Source organism: Indicator indicator, chromosome 22 (genome assembly GCF_027791375.1).
Source record: "Indicator indicator isolate 239-I01 chromosome 22, UM_Iind_1.1, whole genome shotgun sequence".
Taxonomy (NCBI): Eukaryota; Metazoa; Chordata; class Aves; order Piciformes; family Indicatoridae; genus Indicator; species Indicator indicator.
In genome coordinates this window covers 1,912,743-1,940,722 of record NC_072031.1, presented here as the reverse complement: position 1 = coordinate 1,940,722, position 27,980 = coordinate 1,912,743, and the positions used below count along the sequence as shown (strand labels likewise).

Below are 27,980 nucleotides of genomic sequence, written 5' to 3'. Positions count from 1 at the left end.
AGAAAACCAAAATAAAATATGGCATGGAGAACTATAGCAGAATCCTTACCTGCATAGAATTCTGGACTATAAACTGCACCAACAACTGGATTTAATTTCCAGCCTGCATCAAACATAAAAACATAACTGAGTTAATATTGCAATTAATAATAATAATTTTTTAAATTTATTTTGCGTAGAGGTATACAAATAAAATGGCTTCAAGAAAGCCAAATGAAAGTTGTATAGACATCTGAGATTACTGATTTTTAATATCAGACTCTGAAGTGTGCAAATAAGTAATAGAACATGGCATTCTTTGGGCATGTAGTACTGGAGTACGTTATCAGGTGGATTACCTTAGCTGCAAAGTACAGGAGCCATAGATTCACTCCCTTAGATTAAGGAATTAAGTCAGAACTAGTTAGGTATCACTGCATCACGTATAAGACCAGAGTAGATCAGTCCTTTTTCATTGCTGTAACTCTCTGGTTACAGGTCAGAAAAGCCAAAACAGTTCATTTGCTGGACATAAATGTTTCTGATAAGCATGTGTTAGTGCACGTTACAAGGCAACTAAATCATCTGATCACTTTGATCTCCCTCTGAGAAAAATGAATGCTTAGGCACTGGATGGAAATGTCTGCTGGGGAATGAAAGAGATCTGCACATGGTGGGATCCCAGGCAAATGTCAGACACTTTTTTCACTTGCACTTGTCCATCAGACTGGCTGCACTGGAGCAGGACAGTTACGGAGTACATACAGCAATGACTGCTCTGCTCACATCCACAGCTGATAAATGCTGGTAAAGCATTGCTAGAGAGGAACAGCATGTAAGGAAACTCTGCAGTCACCTCTTGCAAAGCTCTGGAGTGGCAAAACTGCAGCTACTGCCTTTGTCTCTAACTACTACTGTCCTCCCACAGCTAGCATAAACCCAAAGTACAGTGAAAAGATCTTCTGTAGCATCTGCTTTGCCCCACACCAAATCACTGCTATCGTGTCCTTGAGGCTGATGGGTATGACCAGAGTAGCCCAGAGTGCAGAGCCTACTGCAGAAGCAGGGTCTGTGTTCAAATGCTAAAGACAGCAATGACAAAGGAACAGAAGGGGAAGGGGTAAAAGGATAGCAGGAGACAACACTGGCACACTCATTAGCCTTCTCAGCTTGGATACAATGCTGGTTAACACTGTGCTTTGCTCAGTCACAGGTGGATCCACTGTCAGCTAGCTCCAAACTCAAGAGAACACCCCCCCACACGCTCTTTCTGGCTTTGAAGTGTTCGAGCAATTAGTGGAACTACTGGGATTGAAAAATTAGGGGTTTTACAAAAGCACATTTGAATCAAAGAAGTGGGAAGCACCATTAGAAAATGGGAATAAAGAAAAAAGCCTGAGGAAAAGCATCTTTTAGACTCAACAGCTAGTCTACTCTAAATAGATCCTAGAACTCTGCTGCTACAAACAAAATACAATCAAGACAGGGACAACAAAGGTTTTCAAATTGAGAAAAGACAAGATTAGAAGAACTTAGATGCACACTAAGACTTATTTCTGCCTTGGTCGTATCCTGTAACACAAAAGGACAATAGAAGACCATTAAAAAAATAACGCATTAAAAACCAGGAAATGTGTAATATAAAAATCCCAATAATAACACAAAAGAAAACTATTCCTATGCTTTAAAAATACTGCTCTCTTTACCTGAGGCACAGGGACTATTTACCAGTAATTAACTGTTCAAGAAGAGAGGTAAGGAGTGGTTTAGAAAAACATTTCACTAAGTTCAGAGTGAAGAGCAGCACTTCATGCAAGTTGCTCTGCAGAAGGAATTGCAGTTGCTACACAAACCTAAAAGGCAACTATGGAAGCTGAAAAATGACCAACTAAGAAGGGCTAAAATCACTTTTCCCTTGAACTACCACTGGGCTTTTACCTGACCCTTCAATTTTACAAACTACAGGATTAGATTAAAGGATGTCATGGTGAAACAAATACTCTTAGCCAAACTGTATGTGATAGAAAGTAATCTAAATTTGGGGACTTTCAGTAAAAATCTAACTTTTTAAAGTTTAGGAAATACTGAATGTTTAAAATTCATTACTTTCTCACAAGACCACTGATCAACACCATCCAAAATGAAAGATTGGACTGAACTTCAGATCTGTCAGCTTTTGTTGTCAAAGCAGCTGACAGAGACCTCTCAGCTCCTAAGTTACACTAACAGCACCACAATTTGTCTGAGATAAAACGTTGGAAGATGCAGATTGCTTTTCACAGCTGAAAGCCACTCTCACATTTCAGTTCCTTACTTCTCCCACAGTGACGGCTGTCTCATCTAACTCTTTGAAGCTTAGACAGGAAATACTTCTTTCATTGTGAAAATAACAATAATTAAACTTAACTTTATCATGTCAGCTAGCAACCTGCTGGCCTATAGCTGTGTGGCTTAATCAAGTCTGAAAGCTGCCAAGTAACCTTATTCCAGCAGCTGGAGGGGGCAAATTCTCTGCAGTAGGTGTAATTTTGTGCATTTTTCTTACTGTCACAATACAACTCTTCTACTGAAGTTGAAACTATAAAAACTCATCAACTAAAAACCAAGCAAAGAAGCAAAGAACCCCCATTGCTCACCCTCAAACCCCAACCTGTACAGTCAGCCAAAGAAGTGCACATTAAGTGTACTAAGGGCAAGGAAATAATCATACTGCACAGTGTAACAAGCTTTGGTAGAAAGTTTGGCACAGCAATGCAGAGAGGATTATTTTCCCTTCATAGGAAAGACACTCGTGGCCAGAGGAATGCTTTGGCAGAGAAGAAACTCTGCAACACAGAGTGGGGAGGAAAGGGGAGTGGGAGGGAATTTAACTGTGGCAATAGTCAATAGCTGTAATCTGGAATCTAAATTTAGATCAACAGAAAGCTCATGATAACACAAGTATGAACTTTAAAACATGCTTATCCCTCTTCTGATTTCTGGTTCATGTTCCTTATTAATTGCAGTGGTTCTTTGAGTCTACTCGCTCATCATTCTCCATTCCCTGCAACACCTGGATGAGCATCTTGAGTTGCAATAAGGGCATTAAAAAACAAACAAACAAACAAACCAATCAGAAGAAAAAGTCTGAGTATGAACAGGATAGGTCAGAACATCTAAAAGTATCTCCAAAACTGGTTTTGCTAACAAGCAGAACTCCTGACACTGAATCTATTTGCAAAGAAAAGGCAGTTCTATCTCCAAAGTACATGAGGTGAGCCATCAAAATCACCCTGTCTGGTAACAGACTTGCACAAATAAAAACCTCTCTTAGCATCTGAATATTTATTATTTACTCATTTTGGGATTCATTAAAAGCCACTGGAAACCATACTTATTTCAAAAACCATCTGAGGCACAAAGCAAACCACTTATTTGACTGAAGCTGCATACATGAAAATGTCTAAGTGTTTGTGCTTTTGTCTGCTGACTTTTGTAATCATGTTTGTAACATCAGCCCTGTTATCAACCAACCAGCAGTATTCAGGAATGAAAGACAAGGCAGTGTGTTTCTTATTTTTACAATTACAATAAATATGAGTACCTGATGGATTCATAGAATACAATGTGTGTCCCAGCTATGTTTTGAATACCTGCCAATAACATATCTATAACCACATACTCTTTGAAAAATAAAGCCAGGCTGTATAAAGAAGTGGTTCTGAAGAGATAAACACGTGCAAACAAAATGTTTCTGGTGAGCTGCATCAGAAGCATCTTGTAAATATTAATACACTTGTAGAAGAACACAGAAAACAAGTCTTAAATTTTACTTAAAGTATGAAATAATCTTCAATAATCAGCTACAGTACTGGTTAATTCCTGACAAAATGAAAAAGAACTGGAATGTCAAGACGACTGGCAGCACAAGCATTGATCAAGCTAAATGAAGCACCTTCATTACCTGCTTGTAATAATTACACATGACAAACACAATTTTTCTCATGTGTTTACTTTAGGGACCTCAGAGAAAAAAAAATGTATGAAATATAACCAGAGTTTGTCTTGGGAGATACATCCTACATGCAACACCTTGGATGTATGGATTCACAACCATAAATGCCAGTTTCTATGCAGTGAACAGGCTGTTTCATACTTTTGGTGAGATCTAGTCCAGATGGAACAGGATGGAAAATGACAGACAAAACACTCCAAGTGGGAAACACTTAACAGCAGATTTTCATCATTCTGGGTTTGGATATCAACAAATGATAATGTATGACCTAAGTAATCATGCAGTGCAGGACACAGCAGTGAGCATCCTCTAAAAACAGATTGCCAGAAGTCTCCCACGAAGCATTCCCTGTTATTTGCTAATAAACAGGTTTTTAGCCTTAGGATAATAGGAATACAAAATATATATCGTAATTTATAACAAAATTCCTTTTATCCTTTGATCATTACAAGATAGCAGACAAAGTTCATAGTATCATATTCATATGGGTAACAAAATTATTGTAACAAAATCTCGTGTGATCCAGTCAAGTTTTGTGTCTCTTACTAGATTCACTGAGATGCTTTAAAGGCAGTAAAAATGAAGGAGATTTTCCCCATCTGCACCACTGGCAAAGTTCCACGTTTACATAAAAAAAATGAGGAAGGAAACAGATTCTGAAGAAAGCGTGAGGAATTTCACTCTTCTCCCAAACATTTTAACTAGCTCAATTATCACATCAAATGAAAACCATTTTGGTTTTAATGTGGCAGGAAAAAATATGACCTTTTCCTTAAAAAATAAAGCCACTGTTTGCCCTGGGTTTTAGTAAAATCTCACTAATGAGACCTCAGATGAAGCAAATAAGATTCATTATATTTCAAAATGGAAAAGAGCCTAATCTACCTCTGGATGTATGTGCAGATTTCATCTGCTTTCTACCGAATGGGATAAACTCAATTAAATTGGAAACCAAATAATTATTACTAGATAGTCTAGCAACACTGGAAAATGTAATTGCAGTGAACTTCAGCCAATGTATTATTGTTTGACATTTTAGAGTTAGGGAATTGTCAGAATTTTCTGAACTAGCAAATGGAAACAACTCAAGCACATGCTCAAACTATATAAAAGGAAGCAGTTTTTATATCTACTGCTTCTAAACATCTCAAATATCCAGAGATTGTTTATTTACTGACTTTTATCATTAATGTACATTATACCAATTGTGCCAACTTAAGTCAGTATTAGAATGAATTGTTTTTAGATTGCTTGGAATTTTCATTTTTCCAGGAAAAAAAAAAAGCTGGAAGTAGCACCCAGTTACAGCTTGCCCTTTACTTCTAACAAATTGTGAAATGAAAACACAGAAAATTATCTTTGGCTAGATGGGATTCTGCCGTTCTGCTCTGGTGAGACCTCACCTGGAGTACTGTGTCCAGCTCTGGGGCCTATCACTATGGGCCTGACAGAGGGAGTCCAGAAGAGGGCCACAAAGATGATCCGAGGGCCAGAGCACCTCTGCTATGAAGGCAGGCTGAGAGAATTGGGGCTGTGCAGCCTGGAGAAGGCCCCAGGGGCCTTGTAGCTACATTTCAATAACTGAAGGGGACCTAAAGGGAGGCTGGGGAAGGACTGTTTAGAAAGGCTTCTAGTGATACGACAAGGGGCAAGGGTTTTAAACTGGCACGGGGCAGATTTAGGTTGGACATCAGGAAGAAGTTCTTCACAAGGAGAATGGTAAAACACTGGAACAGGCTGCCCAGGGATGCGGTTGAGGCGCCATCCCTAGAAACATTCAAGGTCAGACTCGATGTGGCCCTGGGCAGCCTGATCTAGTTGGAGGCGTCCCTGCTGACTGCAGGAGGCTTGGGCAAGATGACCTTTGAGGGTTCTTTCCAACCTAGAGCAATCTGTGAACCTGTGTGAGTCTGTGTCTGTCTTGATATGAAAGGTATCTCATGCCTGACAGACATTCATCTTACTGGTCTCCCTGTCTCCACCAACCAAGCAAAACTGAATCCTCTGCTCAGTCCATTCATCACAACATTAACACTGCACACAGACAGAGGAGAAGGCCTCCCTATCAGCTGTATTTTTCTATACAAAACGAACTGCAGTTAAAGCCTCTGACCCACGCTATGCCCACATGACTGTGAATTAGCGGAACTCCACACACAGACAGAATTTATGCCCTGCCCTACCATATTTTAGGTCACTGGTCAAAGCCTGAGCACAAGGAAATGCAGGAGATACGGACTATGACAGTTCACCAGTAGATGATTCCACCCATTCAGCAGAAGAGTGAAGCTTCACATGCACTGACATGAAACCAAAGCACTGAGATCTCATGCACTTACCATTCGTGTAAGGGTTGACGGTCTTTTTATTTGTCATTACACGTGCCGTTGCATTATTTACCTAAGCACATAGAACACTGGATTAGAAAGGGTTACAGGGAGGGGCCACGTTAGTAGTAAATGCATGCATTAATACTGCTATTAGTCATGTAAAAATAAAATGCAATTTAATTTATAGAAGGCAACAGGTGCATAACAAAATCATACTATTTATAATTACATTTACTTTCATAACCATTTTAACTTACAAATCATTTCAATAAAGCAACATCATATCATTTAAACTTTAATAAAAAGACATTAAAAGCAAATTAAAAGGTATTGCATAATTTAAGACTTAAGAGCATGCTTGTATTCCATGATAACACTGATACAATAAATACTCAAAACAGAAAAAAAAAAGATTATATGAAGGAACATGCAGTGGAGTAGAAGGGAAAGAGACAAGGTACAAGGAAACAAAGAAAATGTCAAAAAAAGGGACAAACAATTTTTAGCAGTGTGCAACATAACCCTTCAGAAGAGAAGTACCATTGGAAAAGCAACATCTAGCATTCAACACTTGGAACAAGAGCCTTTTTCATTGCAAGAATTAACAAAATCATTCAAGCTTTAAAATCACAGCTAACAAAAGGATAAAAAGAGGGTGCATTATTTAACACAATATGGAGTTAACAATCTGAGTAAGATGTGCACGAAGTCATATCCTCAATCCAATCAGTGCCTCCCAGGCTTGCTTAAAACGTACACTCAATTACAGGCGTACCAATATAGAAAAAAATGTAGCATCAAGAAAACTTAATACAACAAGTCAAAAAAATTCACGTGGTATATCAGCGCTAAATACGTGAAACGGCAGATGGACTTCTCCACTTACCATTCAGCACCATCGCCAGCATGGGTATGTATACAGTTACCATGGTTACTGAGAGTTTGGTGAGGGCCCTAAGCGCTACCGTCGAAGGGGGAAAATGAAAAGGCAAAATATGCAACATCTTACTCAAAAGACGACAGCATTTTCAATTGGTATTTTTTTTTTTAATTCTAACAAATACGACTGAGGCAGTATTGAAGGGGATCCAGTGGCACTAAAATGCATTTTTGTTGGGTTTGGAATAGATACAAAGGGCTCAGGCCATCCAGCCAAAGCAGCCTGATGGTATTGTTAAAAATTGAATGTTAAACTCGGTCATTCTACTCTGGCTTTATTTTTTTGCTTGCTTTTGTACACCCTTTGGATGTTTCTTTCCCAATTTGGAGTTTTTGAAAGCCACTGTGGATCCTGCATCAACCCTGCAGGAAAAGAAAAAAAAAAGGAAAAAAAAAAGAAAAAAAGAAGAAAAAAAAGAAAGAAAGAAAAAAAAAGAAACAAACAAAAAACCAAACCAAAACCAACCTTTTGTTTGTTTTTGTTTTGTCCGTCACACTTTTTTTTTTTTGTTGTTCTCAATTTTAGGGTTTTTTTTAACATTTTTTGTTGTTGTTGGCTGGTTTTTGGAATCTACTGCACCCATTGATTTACAAAACATCCAAAATAATAACTTCAAGATATTAAAGCTTTCATTTTTTTTCCAATTCTCTCATCCACTTTTCAGCAATAATGATAATAATAATAATTACAAAAGAAATAATAATAAAAAACCCAAGTAAGGCCAGATTCTCTCTCTTTATATATAAGTATATATATATAAACAATGGGAAGGGGGAAGGGGAGCACACAGAAGACACCAATGATGCATCTGAAACAACAAATGAGAGTGAAGCAGACATTTATAAAAAAGATGAAAAGGAAAATATTTTGAACATGCACCTCGATTTTACGGCCCTCTACCACGGTGCCGTGTAATTTCTCCCTCGCCCTGTCCGCATCAGCACTATTTTCGAAAGTTACGAAACCAAATCCCTGCATGCAGGAGGGAGAAGGGGGGAAAACAACATGCACATTATTATTTCAGTCAATGACCACTTGTTTGCTTATGTTCTCTCTCTTTAATTTAATATTGTCTTGTCCTTGCTTCATTTCTGTAACATGCAAATTAGAGAAATTATAATTGTATTGAGATGTGCAATAAATAAGCGACAAATGTGAACAAATTTCTTCTGTCATCAGTTAGATAATACCCTCTGAGAAATTCAAAGAATGATACCAAAAATACCTTTCTATATGTCACTACAGAGGAAAATAAATCTAACAATAAGAAAATGAAATTAAAGGAAACTACAGTGTCTTCACATAGAAAAAAATGAACTAATGAGAAAAGAAAATGAACCACATTTTAATGACATGCAGATATCTCAACGAAAGAAAAAACATGTGCACAAAATTCAACATTGAATGTCAATATACTCTAAAACATTGCCTACTTAATCATGCTGTTGTGATCATAAGAAACATTGTTCCCATGCAACACTAGGGTAACTTAAACTTCTGTCAAACTATACAGCCTTTACTTATTTTTTTATAAAAAGAAAAAAAAAGCAAAGAAAAAAAAGAAAACAAATAAAAAGAAAACCACCAACAAAACAAAAGTACTTTTGGAACAAAGTATAAACTTTCTCGTATTAACAGATCAAATAAAATCACATGATGTGAATAGAAAAAGAAACTCTGATAAAGGAATAAAAATGCAAATGTTTTGAATAAGTTCAACTGGTTCATTTACTATTTCTCTATAGTACTTTCCACATACAGAACATGCAGCTGGTAAAACTCCAAAATCCCATCTTACTGGGACAGGAGAATACTCAACAAATATGTAATTCTGCTTTGCTTTTTAATATTAGGCTAAACAACCATTTCCAATCCCACTAAAATTCTTGTGCTAAGTTACATTAAACACTGTTACAATGGTAAATACTTTTGAAAGAGTCAGATATGGAGAACCATTTGAGAGTCATACACCAACCCTTTGAAGTCATTCTTGTATCAGCTCTACAATGCCTTTGAATGCTTTCTTATCCCAGTGAGGAGCCTTCTACATTCTATGTTTTTGTGTTTCCTAACACAAAACATTGCAAGTCATACATGGCTGCTTTATACTTAGGCATTGCTGCACCTAGCTCAAGGGCTACTCCACCTTGTTTCTTTACTGTAATTTTAGCTTGAATTACAAGTTAAAACTTTCCCCTGTGTTGCTCCTCAGCCATCCACCACATCTCCTCATTCTCCATTCCATTCCCTAAGTTTCGTGGGCCATAGTCACACATGTACTCTCTGCAGTTCTACTCCTTATGTATATAGTGACTGATTAAACAAAAAAACACAGTAAGAACAAGAAAACCCCACATTTACATAAAGAGGAGATCAAATACAAAACAAAGGCAAAAGAAAACCAAACACTGAGAAAAACAATGGATATGAACTACAAAACTAATTAAACGACAATCCATGAAAAAAACTGAAGGAACTATCAGGTTCTTTATATGGGTGACTGGGGTTATTTCACCAACTCGAAGAATGTATTTATTTGTGCCAGTTTGGAACACAGAGAGTGGCATTTCTATACAAGAGCAGTTTATATTCCATTCTCTGCAAAGTAGCTTAAACACATTGTCTCTTGCTCTATTTTTTCTTTTTTAAAGCCACTCTAAAGGCTGAGCTCAGAAGTACTCTATCAGCAGTTCTACTTCTGGCTGAAGCCATTCTGAAAACACCTGATTCCACACATTTTCTCAACTCTACCCTCCAGAATTTTAGCACAAAGCCACGACCTCTCTTGTCACAAGACACTGAGGATGTAACTCTCTTTTGCCCAAAGCACCAGGAGTGTTGAGAAAGTAAATCCCCCTCCTTGGTACTAATCCTTTTTTTCAGACGCCTGCATAGCCTTTTCTTCTACCTAAATCCATCCTCAACTTAAAACTTTTCTTTGTTCTTCAACTGCTTCTTCCCATCTCGTAAAAGCTCTGTAAAACAAAGCTCATCTTTTAAGCTGTCATTAAGAAAATTTCACAGCAGGAAACATCACTGACACCATCAATGCAACCACCCTGGCTCCACACAGGAGCATAAATTCCCCCAGTTCTGTTACTCTCCCCTCTCCTCCTTGATGAACAATTGCCCCTGATCAAAATGCATACATTTAGTACTAGTTGTTTAGTCACAATTTTGAAATGGTCTTCTTGGCTCACAGCATTTCCATTTTTTTTTTTTAACAATTAAAGGGAAAGATAAAAACCTAATTATATTAAAAACTGAGCAAAAGATATAAAGTGGAGGCAGAAGCCAAGATAAGGCAGGAACTTCAAAGATTCTGAAAAGAATATTCAGTGTAATTTTTTTTCATTTCTTGTGCTGTGCATATTCTCATAATAAAAGCTTAATTTAAATACAGTTAATTATTTATACAAATCTTTAATTTCATCTAGCTAACACAGGAACTCAACCACAGAACACAGACCCATTCACCACACAGTCAACTAGCTACACAAACACATCATCAATAGCTTTAAGTCTGTCAGATGATTTAATAACAGCCAAGTAAGTAGGTGAAAAGGCTCTGATTTCATTTGGGAGGTGCTTTGGAGCTCTTCTTATTTGATTAAGCATATGGCAGTGTAAGATAGACTAGTTACATATACATCCATTTATGAAAGGATATATGTAGTATACAGCTGTATAGAGCATTAATTTACAGCTGCAACAAAATGGCATTTGTTGATCCTGTATCTTGGCAGCCTTGCAGTTGTGCCTGAGTCAAAAGTCATTTGCAGCTCTATGGAGAGCTCCAGTGATGAACAAGCAGAGTAGCGCTAAAATATGCACAGTAATGGAAGCTATACTTCAAAATGCCCTTCCAAGAGGAGTGCCAAAGGCATACAAAGGTATATTGGCAGCAAATTTTAATGTTACTTCAATCAATAGCTTCAGGAATTGGCAAAGGTAAGCCTCACTTAAGGCAGGTTGTAAGAAAGATCTGAATCAAATCAATACTGAAATTCATGTAATTCCTAGAAAAAGTTCCAGAAGTCATCAGTGTGGCCATACAATTCTAACAAACTTATCTTTATTATTATTATGCCCCCAAACAAGACAAAATTAGTAGCATGAAGCTTTTATTATTTTAGGTTGGTTTTTTGTTTGTTTTTTTTTAAGCAGATCCTCCCTTCTACAAAATTAATTTATTCTTTATGGTGGTATTGCACCATTATGTTTTCTGAATATGCAATTCCATTTTCTTAACTATTGTGGTATGAAAAAGACCTTGCTTCTGTTGGGTTTGCAAGAATATTTTTTAACATTAATTATTGGAATAAAAAGAAATAAACAAAACCAGAAACAAACAAAATAAATAACCTAGCAATTCTTTTATGCCAAACTACAGCTAGAAACAAATTTGATTTTTGATCCTGCAAATTTTGTTACCTGTACTCAGTTTGAGACCACTTAGTAGTCCTTTCAGTTTCAGTGGGATTTTATGAAAACATAGATAAGCACTGCCAGGAATGGACTTTAATCTGGTGCATCTTAAATCCTACAGAATGGACATGAAATGGTCAGATTAAAAAAAAAAAAAAAAAAGAAAAAAAAAGAAAGAAAAGAAAAGAAAAAGAAAAGAAAAAAAAAATCCTCTTATTCCCAATCCTCTTTAATTCCTAATGAATCCTTCTTATTCCTAGGTATCACTTTTAACTTTTGTTTTCATTGAGAGAATCTACCTCTGAAAATCAAAATACTACACAGATATACCCAAAACAGCTCTAAATAAGGTGAGAAGTAACATACAGAAGCAAAGAGATGCATCACACAACTGTTTTAAGTATCTCCAGCAGCTACATCAGAGGCAGCGTGGATGCACCAACCCAGTACTGCACAGTGTTTAATATTATTAGTATATTATTAACAATGAAAAAGAATAGGTCTTAGAGTGTCTAAAACACAGTGTCTCTTTGAAGCATGACATGAAAAATGGAAAACTTCTTTCTTATGAAATCCTTTCCAGGTGCTGGGTTTTAGCACAAGACACTGGGATGTTTTCACTACTGCAAGACCACTATTAAAAAACCTCAGTTCAGGAACACCTCCTCACCTCACCCCCAAATACATTTCAAAAGTCTTCTGCTTAGGCAGTCGGAGCCTGATGTGATGGTTAAAAGCCCTACATGTGTACAATGTCATGGCTCAAACAAAGGTATAAACCACCATCATCTCTACTCAGTTCCACTTCATTTTCCACAGCACCAGGCAAAGGTGGCAGGCGAGGGACGTCTTTGGAAATTTATAGCACTACCCAGTGGGAGCAGTTTCTAGACAGGCAACGTTCTCTGCAAACATTATTGAACAACCATAATTTAATGATAATAAATTTCAACTACAGTAGGAGATTCTAAGCTACTAAACTCCACATATTTTGGTTGTTTACTGAAAAAGTAACAAACATTCCAATATGGTTAAGGCAAGCAGACAAGAGCACTAATGAATAAATGTCAGAACAATTTTGGAATATAAACCAGAAAATTTCAACTCTTAGATACACATAAGGTGATGGCTTTAAGTTTAGAATATGCATACTTAAGGGAATTTAAATATATCTGATCTAGGAGACATTGATGATGTATCTGATTCTTAAATGACAGACTGTAGTACAACAGGAAAATAACTCTGGCTAATAATAAATCATTTATGAGAGTTACAGGAAGACTGAAACACTGGTGGATAAATATTCTGGTGTGCCTGACATAGCAGGAGAAGGAAAAAGCTACTATGTGCACAACACAAACATAAACCTACATAATGCAGCTGATGTCATAGGTGAGCATACTGATGCTGCTAGTGCAGTCTCAGCCATTCTATCTTGCTTTATTTCTTAAATATTGAAGTAGGCATTTAAGGCAAAGTAATTGAAAAATATTAAACATTTGCAATACAAGAACTTTTCATCAAATAAATGTTAAAATAGATTGCTTTCAAAGGGTTGGTGTACTGAAGTTTTAACTGGAGGAAAACATCTGCACTTAGGTAATCTGGAACAATCCCATATTTTCTCAGCTAATTCTTAATGAGGACAGTTATTAAGTATTATAATTCACTTCAATAGGGGAAAAAAACCACCTCTCCTATTACAAACCTGCCTACAAATATCTGTAATGTAAGTATGGACTCATCTTAATGAAAAATAAACAAAATAATTACCACTGAAGACTAAAGACAGCAGAAATCAACATTTCTATTAAAAAGATGACAGTTCAGTGTAGTTAAAATTACCCCCTTTGAAATATATAAAAGAGTCCAATGATTTTCAGGCTGCTTAGGAAATTAAATGACATCTCAGAAGATGTTTCCTCTATCATGGACTTTCAGACATAACTTTTTACAGCAGTGCAGTTGTTTTCATTTACTCATACAAACATTTTCACCAAATTTTAAAATTCCATGAATGAATTAAACTGCTTACCTTTGAGCCTCGCTCATTAAAAATAATTTCAACATCTAAGATTTTACCAAATTGCTGCAAAGAAATAGAAAATTAACATAAAAATTAGGGTAAGTTCAACACTTCTTTTACATACAGTGCACATGTTCGTTTTGGTGTTTTTTTGTTTTTTTGTTTTTTTTTTTTTCCCAGAAAATGGTGCATCACATCAGAAAGTTAAAGAATAAAAAAGCAAAGATCATCAGGCACCAAAAAAGACAACACTGAAGAGAAGCCAGATTAATATTACAACTAAATCATACATATCATTGCACTTGTCACTGTCATTCCACATATGCATTTATGAACTTTAAACTCAGTGGTATCACTTGACAAAGATGAACTCATTAAAAGTGAAGTGAAAGTCCCAAATTCCTCTCTCTTTTTTTTAAATTTATTTTACTGTTGCACCTAGTAGGTTAAATCCTTGTGATTCACTCCCAATCCAGCTGCCCTCACAATTTACATGCATACTACTGGATTACTTGGCTTGGATGTAAGACAGACAACTAACAAAACAGAATTAACAGCTTTGTGAATGAACACTGCTGCCCTCTGCTCATTCTTCCCTCTGAAGAAACCTTTGTTTCTGAAGACTTTTGGCACCTGCTTTCCAGGACATGAAAAGGAGTTTGGTTACCTCTGCTTTACAGGAACAAGATTATACCAACTGAGAGTCTTGTTGCTGGCTTCAAGCAGTGAGGATTTCTCACTGAAAAGGGATAACCATCACTCCCCTAAGTAATTCGTGTCTTACTAGAGTATAATTGGGAAAACTAGAATGGATATTTGCTTGTTGGGGAATTTTCCCTGCTCATAATTGCATGTTTATTTTAATATTAGGAGTAACTCCTACTAGTACTGACATTACAACAACACTTACAGTCATTAGACATGATTCACACATCCAAAACTTGATCATAGTTGCTATGCCAAAGTAAAAGGCTTTATTGGACTTAAGTCAGCAATTGTTTGACTCAGGTTGTGTTCAGTTAGAGCACTCTGATATGGCACATTTTGTGATATGACACTGTTATTTCACGTGTCATTAACATGCAGTATGGATCAGTGTTTATTCTGAGAAGTGATACAATGCGTTAAACAAAAAGGTAGAAATCAGAGGCAGGCAAATAAATAGTAACCAAATGATTCCAAAGACCCTCTGAGATGAGCCCATTCTCCATTTTGGTAAAATATTGAGAATTCCAGGCCAGAAAGGACAGTGTTCCTTCCTCCAGCTTATTCAAGTGTTTCAACTTGGTTATGCAAAATCAACCATCATTTGTTATCCCTTGTTTTATGTTCTTGCATTCACCATCTAATTAATGTTTTAGCTACAACTTTAGTCTATAAGCAGACATCGACTTAGTGTTTAACCAATCCTCATCTGCTGTGTGTGTAACATAGTCGTGGTGCAGCATTACCACACCACATACCAGACATTTCAAAACACACTTGCAGAAATTTCATTTTTCTCTCAATTCAGAAGCTAAAATTTTACTGTCACAAAGACATTCTAAAGCTGAAAAACTTCAGCCATTCTCCAGTGTTAGTGTGTTGAGACTTAAAATTTAGAAATAACAAAAAGAAACACAGCTTTTATCACTTTGAAATGACTACGATCCCTTAAAAAAATAAAATCTTTCATTTAATGTACTTTCCAATAAAATCCATCTATTTTAAGTGGTTTGTTTAATTTAAATACATTTGCATCTTTTTCTCTAGAGGGTTAATTATTCTGCCTTCTGCTATTTTACTGATGAGCTACAGTAGTGTTTAGAGGGAAGGTTACTTGTAGTAAGTCAGATATGGCAAAACAGTCACTCTCATTTCCCAGTGCCATACTAGGTTTCTTTTTCCAGTGAATTTCCTTCACTTCCTAGAAATAATTACTGAAAACCACAATGCCTTAACTTACATACAAAAACATCAGAGGAGCTTAAAAATCTGATCCAAATGTGAAAGATGGGAAGAAGCAGGGTGCCATGAAGAGCTTGATGGTGCACTGCATAACAAAGTGTAATGCAGAAGATGTTTTAATGTATCAGAAATAGGAAAGCAAAAGTAACATAAATATCTAAGCATTAACTTGGAAAAGGAAAAATTAGGTTCTAAGAGCTGATCAAGGACTATTTCTAGATTTTGTTTAGTGACATTTCATTCTAAGAGTTCTTGGAGCAGGGAAAAGAAACCCTGTCTAACTTCTCATAGTTATGAGGCCAAAATTGATGGCACATATGAGACATGTGGAACACAGCCAAGGCACTTAAAGGTAGCTAATAGCCTGGGCAAGAGCAAAAAAAAAAATTGAAAGACTTTACAGAAAAATACTGGCAACAACCTTAGAAGATTGCAGACATACAAGACCTGTGGGGATGGGTGAGAACTCCTACTCTGGGACTTCCTGCTTAAATTCAGCCCAAGTCTTCTATAAACTTGAGTCCCTTGCCTAAGAGATCAAACACTATTTTACATCACACTCTCCCAAATCAATAAATACAGGCACATATATCCAGCTGTGTACAGTAGGAATACAGATGCATTCAACAGTTTAAGCCAATGGAGATAGCTTTTTATTGAATAACATACACACAATACACCCATCTGTATCACATACAGAAGAATCAGCAGTGTTTCTTTTCCCAGTTGTGACTGCCAAATCAGATGTTTGGTTATAAATCAATCAATCAGTCTTTACCGACAATAGTTAAACAGCCTACATCAGAGATACTGCTCTCACTGTTGCCTATAATACAAAATACCTATGGCAATGCAAATAGGAAAAAAGCAGAAACAAATGATGAGTACTTACACCAAACATTTGTCTAAGATCTGGATCCCGGAATCTGAATGGTATATTTGAGACGTGAAGCCTTTTTGGCTGTGATTTGTTTTCTGAGTTTTCAGAAGATTGTGTCTGTTGCTGGCCATCGGTCTGTGCTGCATCGTCTGTCTGCTAAAAGGGTAAAGCAAAATAAAGTAAAGTACACTAAGTATTTCTGCCATTTTTGATACAAACTGGGGGTGGGCTTAACTTCTTTAAAAAAAAAAAAAAACCCAACACTAAAAAGGAGTTAACTCTGCTCAAAAGAAAATCGAGAGCCTTTTCTGTACCATCCAAACAGTGTAGGTTTTCAGGGATATCTTTGGATGGATTTGCAATACACTGGAAAATAGGAAGGAGATTATTATTTATCAATTCTCTTTGTTATTTTTAAAAAAATGAATAAATATATCTCCTTATAATACAAGACTTGTGAAATCCCTTTAACCTCATCAGTGGCTGCCAAGAGAAGAAATGGAGTCTCCATGTCCAAACAACAGCCTACTTGTAGATGCAAGCAATAAACTTTCATAGAAGATTAATACTTTCATTCAGAGGCCACTAAGACTTCTACACAGGAGGCAGGTTACACACCACATCCTAGATGCCCCTTGGTAAGCAGTGCTGGTTGGCACTAGATGGCTAGAAAAACGGTCACCATTATGGAAAAGGCCTTGAGTGGTGAAAGGGTACAGAAGTGTAACCAGTGGTGAAGGTTGTCTGACCTAGGGACAACATTGTACAAGATTTTCTTTCTCATCAACATAAAGTCATGGCATGGTACTTCTTACAGGGGGAGTGTTCCCTTAAAAACAGAAGTTTATAATTGAAGGACATTTCTGTGTATTACAATTTGACAAACAATTATAAACCCCGAGAGAGATCAGTTAAAACCACATTTCTCTTCATTTCAAGATAAAAATCTAACCGATACTGGTCTATCAGTATATTACAGAAATTTCTCATCTGTGTTCTTTAATTCCACCATACAGTATCTAATCAATCACTGCACATACAGCACACATTCACCAGGAAATGCTTTTGGGTAGATACATGAACCACCATAGTTATTTTCTTTAGCACTGGTAGAAGAGATTGGGAAGAAAAGAAGAGGAAAGAAAATAGCTGAATGAAACCACAAAGATCATCTTACAGCTGTTCCTCTATTTTCTCTGTCCTTCCTCTTCTTTCCAACCATATTCATCTTCCAAATATTAATTTTTATCTTGTGTTCTAAAGTTACAGTTCTGCATTCTTTTTTTCATTAAAAAAACCCAAAACACACACACACACACAAAGAAGAAATTTCCCATTTTTTGCTAGTATCAAAGTTCTTTTAAGAGACAACACTTTAAGCAAAATAGGAATAGTTAAATAAAATAAACCTTACCACACACTTTTAGTACGAATAAGCCTGTTGAGGAAGCAAAAGAACTTAAACAGAATGCATCATTCATATCAGCAAAAACTACATATAAATTTAATCCCAGCAAATTAAATTGAACACCACTTTCCCCAACGAATGCAAATGTTAAGAAATTCAGAGCATAAACATGAACAATTTCCTGTATTGCCTGTACTTCTGTGCTAAGAACTCTTTACAATGAAAGTTCCTCATCATTTCTGCAGAAGCATCCATTCCTCAGCAGTGCCTACATCTCATGTGACATCCTGATAGTCATGCACAAACTTCTCTGCGCTATGGAAGGGCTCTCAAGTGATGCAAACAAAAATCTGGGAACAGCTCAAGTGTAAACCGAAACTGAATCAGTGTCACCACATCTCTTCTTTTGCTCCCTGAACTCCCAGGTAGAGTCCCAGAAACCAAATAGTTCATCTTTATAAATTCCTATTGATTTAAATACTAAACATAAATGTTAAGAGACAAAACCATGTTCCATATTAATTTGTTGATATCTAAAACCAACTCAAAAATCCAAAGTTTTGATTTCAGGCAACTATTCCATCCCTAGGCTCTGCAGAGATTGCTTTCTATCTTCAGGACTTAAAAGGAGAGAAATATAAACAAAATTTGGTGTATGAGAGCAGGTGAGGGTGATAAGTGACTGCAAACTCTTGCAATACAAAACTTCAGAAGAATTTAAGGTCCATTAAAGTAATCTGAAGAGAATTAAAGAATTTTGAAGGTGCTGTTTAGCTTTAGGAACAAAGGGTGCCCCAGGAAGAAATTTCATAATAAGCATACTGTATAAATGCAAATTGGAAAAAGTAATTTCTGTTCATTGTGTTAATATAAACGATGAAAAACAAGGACGAAGAAGACTGAACTGTGCATTATTAGCATACCAAAACATTAGAAGCAACTTATGTACCAAGAAGCTGAACAGATTGATTGCCAGCGATATATAGCCCCAGCGAAGCTTCCAAAGACACTAAAATGAACTATGGGTGAAGCAGGTAAATGCAAGTACTGTGATTTTCTGGGTATTTCTCTTTGATTTTACCACTTTCATTCACAGAAGCCTGAAATTTACAGTTTCAGCAAAGAAAGGTTCAGAGTTTGGGCATCAAGGACTGAAAACCTGAACTTCACAGCTGTCAGAGATCCCTACCTGCAAATGCCCTTAAAGAAGTTTGTGGCATAAATTAACAGAGTGAAACTGTTTAAAATGCATTATAAGGCTCATCGATGTAATAGTCTCTTCACAAAGCATATTACCACCTAGAAATCTGCACATGTGCCTGGGAGACCTGAAGAACAACAACTGCATATTGAAATTGGAACGTGAAGCTTACACGAACATTTCCAAAACATTTCCAAGTAACACCATGGAGGTAAAACAGAAACAGGACAAGGTGGATTTTGCAACATCTCAGAAAGGAAAGTTTCAAAGCCCTTCAGACTCAAATGCTAGAATGGAGTTCACTTTACACATAAATACTACATTTCAAGAGACTATTTTCATTCCTAGAGGATTTAAAGACCACTGTTTTGATATTTCTCTAGAAAGTATTTGAAATTAGTCTATGACATTAACCTTGTTACATCCCTGAAGTCCTGTGCACAAAAAGTACAAGTCCTGATCTGTTATAGGTTCGGTCTCTTTGAACATCCTTTCCTGACTCAGTCAAGCAAATGATTACAATTTATGCAAACCAAATAAATAAATAACACCCCCCCCACACACAAATGTTACCATTAAATAGAAATTACATGAAACAGAGTATAGTCTCTGCATTTTTTCCACACATGACCTCACTTTCTGAGTATAAAGCTGCATTAGATTTACCTTCACACAACCAAAAGCCATTAACTTAAACTTTGTGAAGAGATTATAATTCATAAGTCACCTAGTCAACATATTTTATCCCTGAAACAATCTTCTGTCTAGTGCTCCTTGCTTTTCCTTTTTCTTATAGAAGATGGCAGTGCAAATTCATGTACAACTTGTAATCCATAACAATCTTTGTTGTGGAACTGCCTTTAATCAGTGATTTTTCATGCTGTATTTGTGCAGTTTCTTTCTTTGCCATGTAAACACCTCATATTTGATGTTTTTGAATAGCATTTTTCTTGTTTTTTCCACACAAACCCTCATATTTATCAAGAGTATTTAGAATTTTACTCCTGTCTTGCAATGTGCTTACAGACCTTCCCAGCTTGGTATTGTTGCAGATTTAATAAGTATACACTATGCCATCATTCAGATCATTAATGAAAATACTGAAAAACACTGAGTCACCACAAGTCCCTGCAGACCTCCTTCTCATAAATCTTCTCATTTTGATGACGAGCTGCTTAAACAAAGTTCCCAGTTTTCCACCCAGCCTATTGGCCATATTTCCCAGCTTGACTGAACTTATGGCTTGTGTGAAAGCCTTATGAAAAGTGAAACACAACATTCAAGGCTTTTCCTTTGTCCAGATGTAAAAGACTGCATCTTTTTTTGACAAATCTCTGCTTATGGCTATTGCTCTTGTAACAGCAGGTTTTTAAAAAGCAGTGTGCCTTTTACTTACAATCATACAATAGAAACATAGAACGCACTGGGTTGAAAGTCACCTCTAGAGGACAGCTAAACCATCATCCTCAACTAGATCAGGCTGCTCGGAGACCCATCAAATCCAACCTTGAATGTCACCAGGGATGGGGACTCCACCACCTCCCTGGGCAACCTGTTCCACCACCCTGATAGTAAAGAACTTCTTCCTAACGTCCAATCTTACTCTACCTTGCTCTAGGGTAAGCCAAGATGTAAAGCTACAAACAAACTGGGGGCTGAAAGCAGTGATAATGCAGTCCCTCAGTGCTACAAGAGATCAATGGTTACTGTAGGTTCTCAGCAGCCTTGAAATGACTACACCTTGGGTTTTCTCCCCTGCATGCCAGTCAGCACTCGATCAGGTTAGTTTGTAGCTATGAGGTGTGAGGTGTCATTTGTCATCCTCACCAAAAGGTCATTTGCACTGGTTTGCTAAATGACTTTTTCTAGTTCCACTGAGAATGTACTTCCAATTTTAAAAATCTAATAAAAAGTTACAGATTTGTAGCAGATTATGCCTGGGGGGAATCACAGGATGAAAACTTTGGCATCTTTAGGCATCCTTTTGACAGACACTGCTACAAAATCTTACTTATGTAAAAAACATTTGTTATGGATATTTATTAATACACAATTGCACATTTTCAGCACCATTTTATGTCACAAATGTTAAAATAAGTTGCTGAAACTTGAAACCTTTAATGACTGTTGATTGCATTTGCAGGCACTTCATACAGAATTGAGATGCTCAATTTTCCATAAAAATTTCTAACTCAATCGATATATATGAGCTAAACAAGTTTAATCTTGGTGAAATTTAAATTAGGTATGGACAATATTCAGAGAAACTCCTACAAGGAATGCCTACATCTACTCAGAAATACGAACTCATATGTCAATTTTAATTTATCATGCCAGGGAATAAATACTCCTCTTTATCTCAAGACCCTCTATCATGTTATTATTACCCTTTTATAGTTCTCTTAATAGTTGACTTTTCTCTTCACCTTTTTTCAACCTTATTCAATACATATATATCTCCATTTCAATAACAATACTGTTTTGCCTTGTTATTATCTCACAAATATTGAGAAGCTACTTAACACACAAAAAACCCTGAGGATGTAGATCTATCCCCTCAGAGAAACAAACATCATGAAACTGACTTCTTGAGCTAAGCAACTGAAATGAAATGGAGATGCTCTTAATGGAATACCTCTGCTCTGAGGATAGCGCTGAGGGAGCCTAGAGAAGAGAGGACTCCTTAGGGACCTTAGAGCTGCCCTTACAATACCTGAAAGGATCCCATAGGAAAGCTGGAGAGGGACTTCTCATAAGGGTGTCTAGAAATAGGACAAGAGGGAATGGTTTTAAGCCGAGGGACAGGAGGCTTACAATGGATTTCAGGAAGAAGTTCTTCAGTACAAGGGTGGTGAGACTCTGGAATAGGATGCCCAGAGAGGCGGTGGATGTCTTCTCCCTGGGGGTGTTCAAGGCCAGGCTGGATGAGGCCTTGAGCAGCTGAGTCTAGTTGAGAGATGTCCCTGCTCATGGCTGGGAGGTTGGAGTAGATGATCTCTAAGGTCCCTTTCCAACCTGAGCCATTCTATGATTCTATAACTAATATTGCCCAAGTATAGCATCACCTTAATATTTATTACTGAAATTAGAGAATCAGCTATCAGAAGTCTAAATGATGACAAGAAAGATTTTAAGAAAACAAGGAGTAAAATCAAATGCCCTTGGATACAATGTTTTGTTACAATATATGAAGTAATTCTCAAAATACACTCCAGGAATTAAAAAGAAGAAGGGAAAAAAAAAAGAGAGAGAGAGACAGAAAAGCCTTCACTAATCTGCATTCAAAAAACATACTTTACAGGAATCTGTCTTGACTGATTTTCTCTCTCATCAAGTATATTCCCCACCTAGGTGATACATACCCCTTGCCATTTCTGCTCAAATCACAGGCTGCTTTCTGGTTCCTATTCCACCACATATTTGCAGTTATAAAACATTAAAGAATCTTACTATATAATAGTATTAAAAACTATTATGAAAGTGATAAATACTGAAAAAGAAGACCAAATTCTCACATACACAGAAATAAATTGAGATTAATTCCATTTAGCGAGCTACTTAAGTTTTAGGTGTTGGAACAAATTAAAATTGAAACCATTCTTACAGGTAAACAAAATCAAATGACAGAATCAGTGTACAGAAAGTGTATTCTCAGACACCAGCATATGGGAAGCCACCCTTGTAAAGAGAGTGTTTCATAAAATAAATTTCATGTAAGATACCTTCAGTATAAATACCTTGTGTACTCCTCAACCAAATTCATCACCAGGATAGTTTAAATTAAAACGATTGATTTGTAAATAAATGATTGAACCTTATCAAAGTCCTGATTATGTGTCTCCTTAACTCAGAAATCCTCTGTTCTTTAGAAGACTGAATTCAAGTTTTCAAAAGTCTTCACACCAAAGTCAGGTTCTTAAAATCAATGAAAACCATGAGGTTATTTCCTTTGGCCAGCCTAGTTCTTCTGCAGCTGCCACCACTAGCAGTTCTGCCTTTTTCAATGACAGAAGGTTAGATGCAATGAAAAATGAATAGTGCCAGGTATGCTGCAAGTTTTTACTTTAGTGGCCCCTGCCAAGAGCCTATCCAGTCCTTTAGGAGCTGCTTCTCCTTTTTGGCAAGTGAACTACCAAGAGTCTTAGGTCATGCCACCCAAAGAACACATCTCCCAGTGTGCTGCCTCAGGATCATTCTGCACAATTGATTTCTGATAAACCAATAACCTCTAATTTACAAAATCTGCAATTTAACAGAAAAGAAATATTTTCTAAAACATTTTAGCAAACTATTTTTTCCTTGTTCTACTACATAGATTTTTCCCAAAAACTTCTTCCTAAAATCCATTGTAAGCCTACTGTCCCTCACCTTAAAACCATTCCCTTTTGTCCAATTTCTAGACACCCTTATGAGAAGTGCCTCTCCAACTTTCTTGTGGGATCCAATACCTGGTTGCTCAGAGCCCCAGAAAAATACCTTGTTTCACAGGTATAAAATAGAAGCTAAAATTTCCTAATTTTGTGGGGGAGAGACAATTTACAAAGGCATGTAGCACTATAACAATGGACAATGGTTTTAAACTAGAGCAGGGTAGATTAGATTAATTAGGAAAAATAATTTATTACTATGAGAGTGGTAGAACACCAGAATAGGTTGCCTAGGGAGATGGAGGCCCCATCCCTGGAGACATTCACAGTCGGGCTTGATGGGGCTCTGAGCAACCTGATCTAGTTGGGGATGTCCCAGATTACTGCAGGGGTTTGGACAAGATAACCTCTAAAGGTCCCTTCCAACCCACAGCATTCTATGATTCTAGTTAGAGAAAATATCATCTCCCTCCACCTTTTTTCAAGAACTTCCTAATCCAAACTCACAATATATTACACCCTGAAATACATTCTTCAGGGGGAAAAAAAACCTGTATGCTTGAAAACCTTCATCCAGCTCTAATACAAACCCATTTCCCAGGTTACCCCTGAGTGGACACAAGAGTGTCATCTCCCATCCTTCCTCGGCACTTGTGGCAAAGTCATCGCATGCAATAACAGAGAATGTTCAGTGAACCTGAAATCAGAGAGGGCTGCGTGTACACCCTTTGGGCACAAAACACAATTCCATTCTCCTTCCCTACAAATACACATTTTCTGTATCTCTTTCTGCCTGTAACCAAGGCTGTCCCTATAATTTTCTTAGACTGGAGGAGTGAGTGTTACACTTCCCCTCCACTCTCTTCAATTGACTAACCTCGTGCATTTCCTATAAAACAATAGCGGTGTAGACAAAATCTTTCCCCCTCAAACTCTGTTTCAATGTAATGAAATGCTGCCACTACTAAAAGAACAATGTCCTCAGTCTCAGATTTAAAAGAGTATATGGAACATAAACAGTAGGAAGTGCCTAAAATGGAAGCAAACCTATTATCTCTTCCTGGATAAACTGAAAGGATGTTGTAGTAGAATAACTCGAAAAACCTTTTTGAAGCCTTGGCCACTCTATCATCTGTGAACAAATATAAATCAGTTACATATTTTTTCAATCCACACCAAGTCTAACGGAAGAGCAGTCTAATTCTAGTAAGAGTAACCTGTGAAATACATATGGGAAGAAAAGAAAGAGAAGAAAAACGATTATTTTTAAGAACACGTTCAGAGGCAAATTTAGGTGCTATGCTGAGTGTCTCGTGGGTACATACCCACATAAAGGTAAAGCTCTTTAGAATTTAGCATTTTTTTAAAATGCTTGTTAACCTTGGCAAAAAAATGCTCAAAACAGCACCTGTTTTTTTCCTGCTGCACCAATCAAGTTATTTCTCAGAGAGAAAGAGCTTGTGAATGTCTTCTAGGCATTATTTGATTAAGTCGACAATATTATGTGAGCAATGGTTGAGTACCCACTGTGCTGTACTTTTGACCAAATTGATTTGTGTAATGAACACTTGCTCTGTCTCTTCTCTAGCCTGAATAGGGCTCTTGATTTAACCAGTGGTGCTGCAAGCCAAGTGAATTTACAGCCCCCACAGTCATTCTCTCTCAATCTGGAGAGAATAGCAGCAGCAGTACATGAGCAAGCATAATTCAATACATTGTGCTATAAGCGCAGAAAATAATATCAGAGAGCTCTGCAATATACCTGTTTGATTTGATTTGTAAACCTGATAAAAAAGCAATCGAGAAAAGTTCAGCAGAAAAAAATATATATGTGTCCTGAGCAAAAATATAACCATACTGAATGTGTACAAAGAACTGAAAAAATCATGCATAGTAAATCAACTTCATACTTTCCTTAGATAATATTGCACATTTTCCATTTAAAAAGGATCTAGATTCTGGAAAGTTACCTCTCCTTTTAAAAGTGAGCAAAGAGAATAATTTAGGAATGAGCTGGGAGTTTCTGAAAATTCTGTTTCCCAAATATACTACAGTGTATTGAGAAAGGCATGGACTTGTTTCTTTCCTGTCTTTGTAAGAAGATTAATTAATCATACTGAGTTTGATAAATTCATATTCTGAAAAGCCCCAGCCCTGCAATGTGCTTCTGAGAAGCATAATGACATAGAGGAAAAAGAGTTCCCTAAGCAGATATATCTATTTGTACTTAAATGTTTACACAAAGGTGTACATGCAGGGGGAAAAAATTCTCTCACTATGCATTTTTACCACTGTGATAAACGTTGCCAGATGTATCTGTGACTTTTCTTATCAGCCTCATCTCTGTTATCCTTCTCCCATGAATACAGGTTAATAGTAAAGTCTCATTTTCAGGCTTTTGTAAGATGAGGTTATTTTTAGTTCAGATTAGTTCCAAATATTCTAAGTATCTCATACTGCAAAGCATGCAGCTCATGCCACATCAATTTATCCCCTTCAGAATCCATTTCTGAAGCCAGTGTGCACTGCTCTTTGTTCTGCTCTTGTGCAAAGTGCACATAGATGTGGAACTTGCCATTATGCACGAAGAAATGGAATTATATAATCATGACTGCATTTGATAATGCTGCTAAATGCCCTGAGTAACTGTGAATAATTCATTCTGTAGGAATGCTTGGTGTCAGTGGCACTGAGACTTACACCCTGCAGGGAGAACCCTGACTTGTTTTCAGAGGTAATATTCCCTTTCAATTGAGCTGAGTCAGAATTTCACCCCAATATTATACTCATTTGAGACAATAATTGCCCTGTTCCTATTAATTTCACTCAATTCCCCAGATTAAAAAAAGATATAACATTCCTATTTTCGTACCTTTTGCAAAAACATTTTAGTATCCAAAGCACCAAATGAAAAGAACCCAAAAGCATTTACTTTGTCACCATACTCTATGACAGTTCTGATAAGAAACATGCAGAGCAGCCAAGTCCCTGTTCTGCTTGGCCATCTTGTCCTGTCTCTAAAGCACTGAGCTATCACACTGGCTACTGTCCAGTCTACTAGTCCGTAAGAACACTCCTCCCTTCCATTTCACTACTGGCAGAAGCATATTAGATGTTCAGTTGTACCTATTAATAAGCTCCATCTTTTGAAGCTGGCTTGAAGTGTGAGACACAAACACTGAGCTTGCGAGCTGCACAGCATTTTGGTGACCCAAGTGACGGAGCTGGCCAGAGCAGCAAGCCTGGCTGTTTCATATGGGCAGAACAGATTTATTCCTAACACTGTACTTCACAGGAAAGCAACTGCTTCATGTAGACTGGCATTTAGAAATGCAGAAAGACATGGCTGCTCTTGTGTATTAGCTCATGCAATATTATAATCATCTAATGAACGCCTTTCTTTTTTAAAAAGTTTCACACCAGACAAGGAAGTTCCACTTTTTCTTTCTCCCACACACAGGGGACCAGAATAGCCTCTGCACAATTCCAGTTCCAGATGTCCCATGCCATGTTCAGTCCAAGTGCATGTGCATGTGGTCTGAGTAGTAATGAAGTCTGACAACAAAGCCTTACTGAGCCAGTGAGAAAGATCACCAACACCACACCTACACAACAACCTGCTCAGTCACCAACAGCCAGCACAGGGTCACAAGTATTACCATAGCTCCAGTGGGCTGTCAGGGACCCTCAGTGTAGGAGTCATGTCGCAGAACATGTCAGGTGTGGAAATACCCTCTGAATGCAGGCGAGAGTTGTGTCCTCCCTTGACTTCCCCAGCAGCAGTGTGCTCTGAGGGAATCCTATCTGACAAGAGCACCACAAGCAGCACCTGCCTCCTGCTGACATCCACCAGAAGTAGGATGTGGGCAGTCTGTCTACTGCCAATATTGACCAAGAGGCAAGGTGTCCGGAGGCCGGGTGTCAGCACACCTCTTTTTCACTAAGAGACAAGCACCTCCCCTCTGAAATATCTATGTTAGAGGAAGACAAGGTAAGGCGGTTGACTCTGACTGGGACATTTGTTTTCGATCTACTGCAACACACAAGTATACCCCAGTGGAATTTCTTAATCCAATCTGCAGACAAATGAAAAAGAACCTAAATAATTTTGTGCTTTGCTTCAGCAGTTTCTATGGTCCCCTGCTATTGAACATGCTTTGAGGCTTCAACGTACTGGGTATCATTCCAGGTTGAAGACTTCAAAGCAGTACTGATTATTTCTTTCATGTCTGGATAGATGCATTCTGGATGCCGATACCAGAGGCTACGAGAAAGCATTGCTGTTATTGTGATAGCTTATGCATAGAAAGCTAGCAGCCTAAATAAGAGATCATTAATTTTGAGGACAGATAGGAGCAATAAAATAGGTTTCTTAAGCTTCTGGTACTGCAGGGCAACCAAAGAGTTATTAATTACTTGGCTACATTAATTATTTCCACAATCTATCTCCCTTAACAATGTGGAATATAACCCTTACATA

At 37.2% G+C, this 27,980-nt stretch overlaps 1 protein-coding gene across 10 annotated transcripts in view; it reads right to left on the bottom strand.

The window, feature by feature from the left end:
- Positions 1–27,980, bottom strand: part of RBFOX1 (RNA binding fox-1 homolog 1) — a 1,190,001-nt gene that overhangs the window by 80,126 nt on the left and 1,081,895 nt on the right. For 9 of the 10 annotated variants that reach the window (XM_054391093.1, XM_054391094.1, XM_054391098.1 and 6 more), the window contains 5 exons: positions 16,537–16,680; positions 13,707–13,760; positions 8,123–8,215; positions 6,313–6,373; positions 50–103 (listed from right to left, as the gene is read on the bottom strand). In XM_054391093.1, the coding sequence (XP_054247068.1) occupies positions 50–103; positions 6,313–6,373; positions 8,123–8,215; positions 13,707–13,760; positions 16,537–16,680 (406 nt within the window). The remainder of the gene's footprint in view (positions 1–49; positions 104–6,312; positions 6,374–8,122; positions 8,216–13,706; positions 13,761–16,536; positions 16,681–27,980) is intronic. The other variant, XM_054391101.1, reaches the window with a different exon arrangement.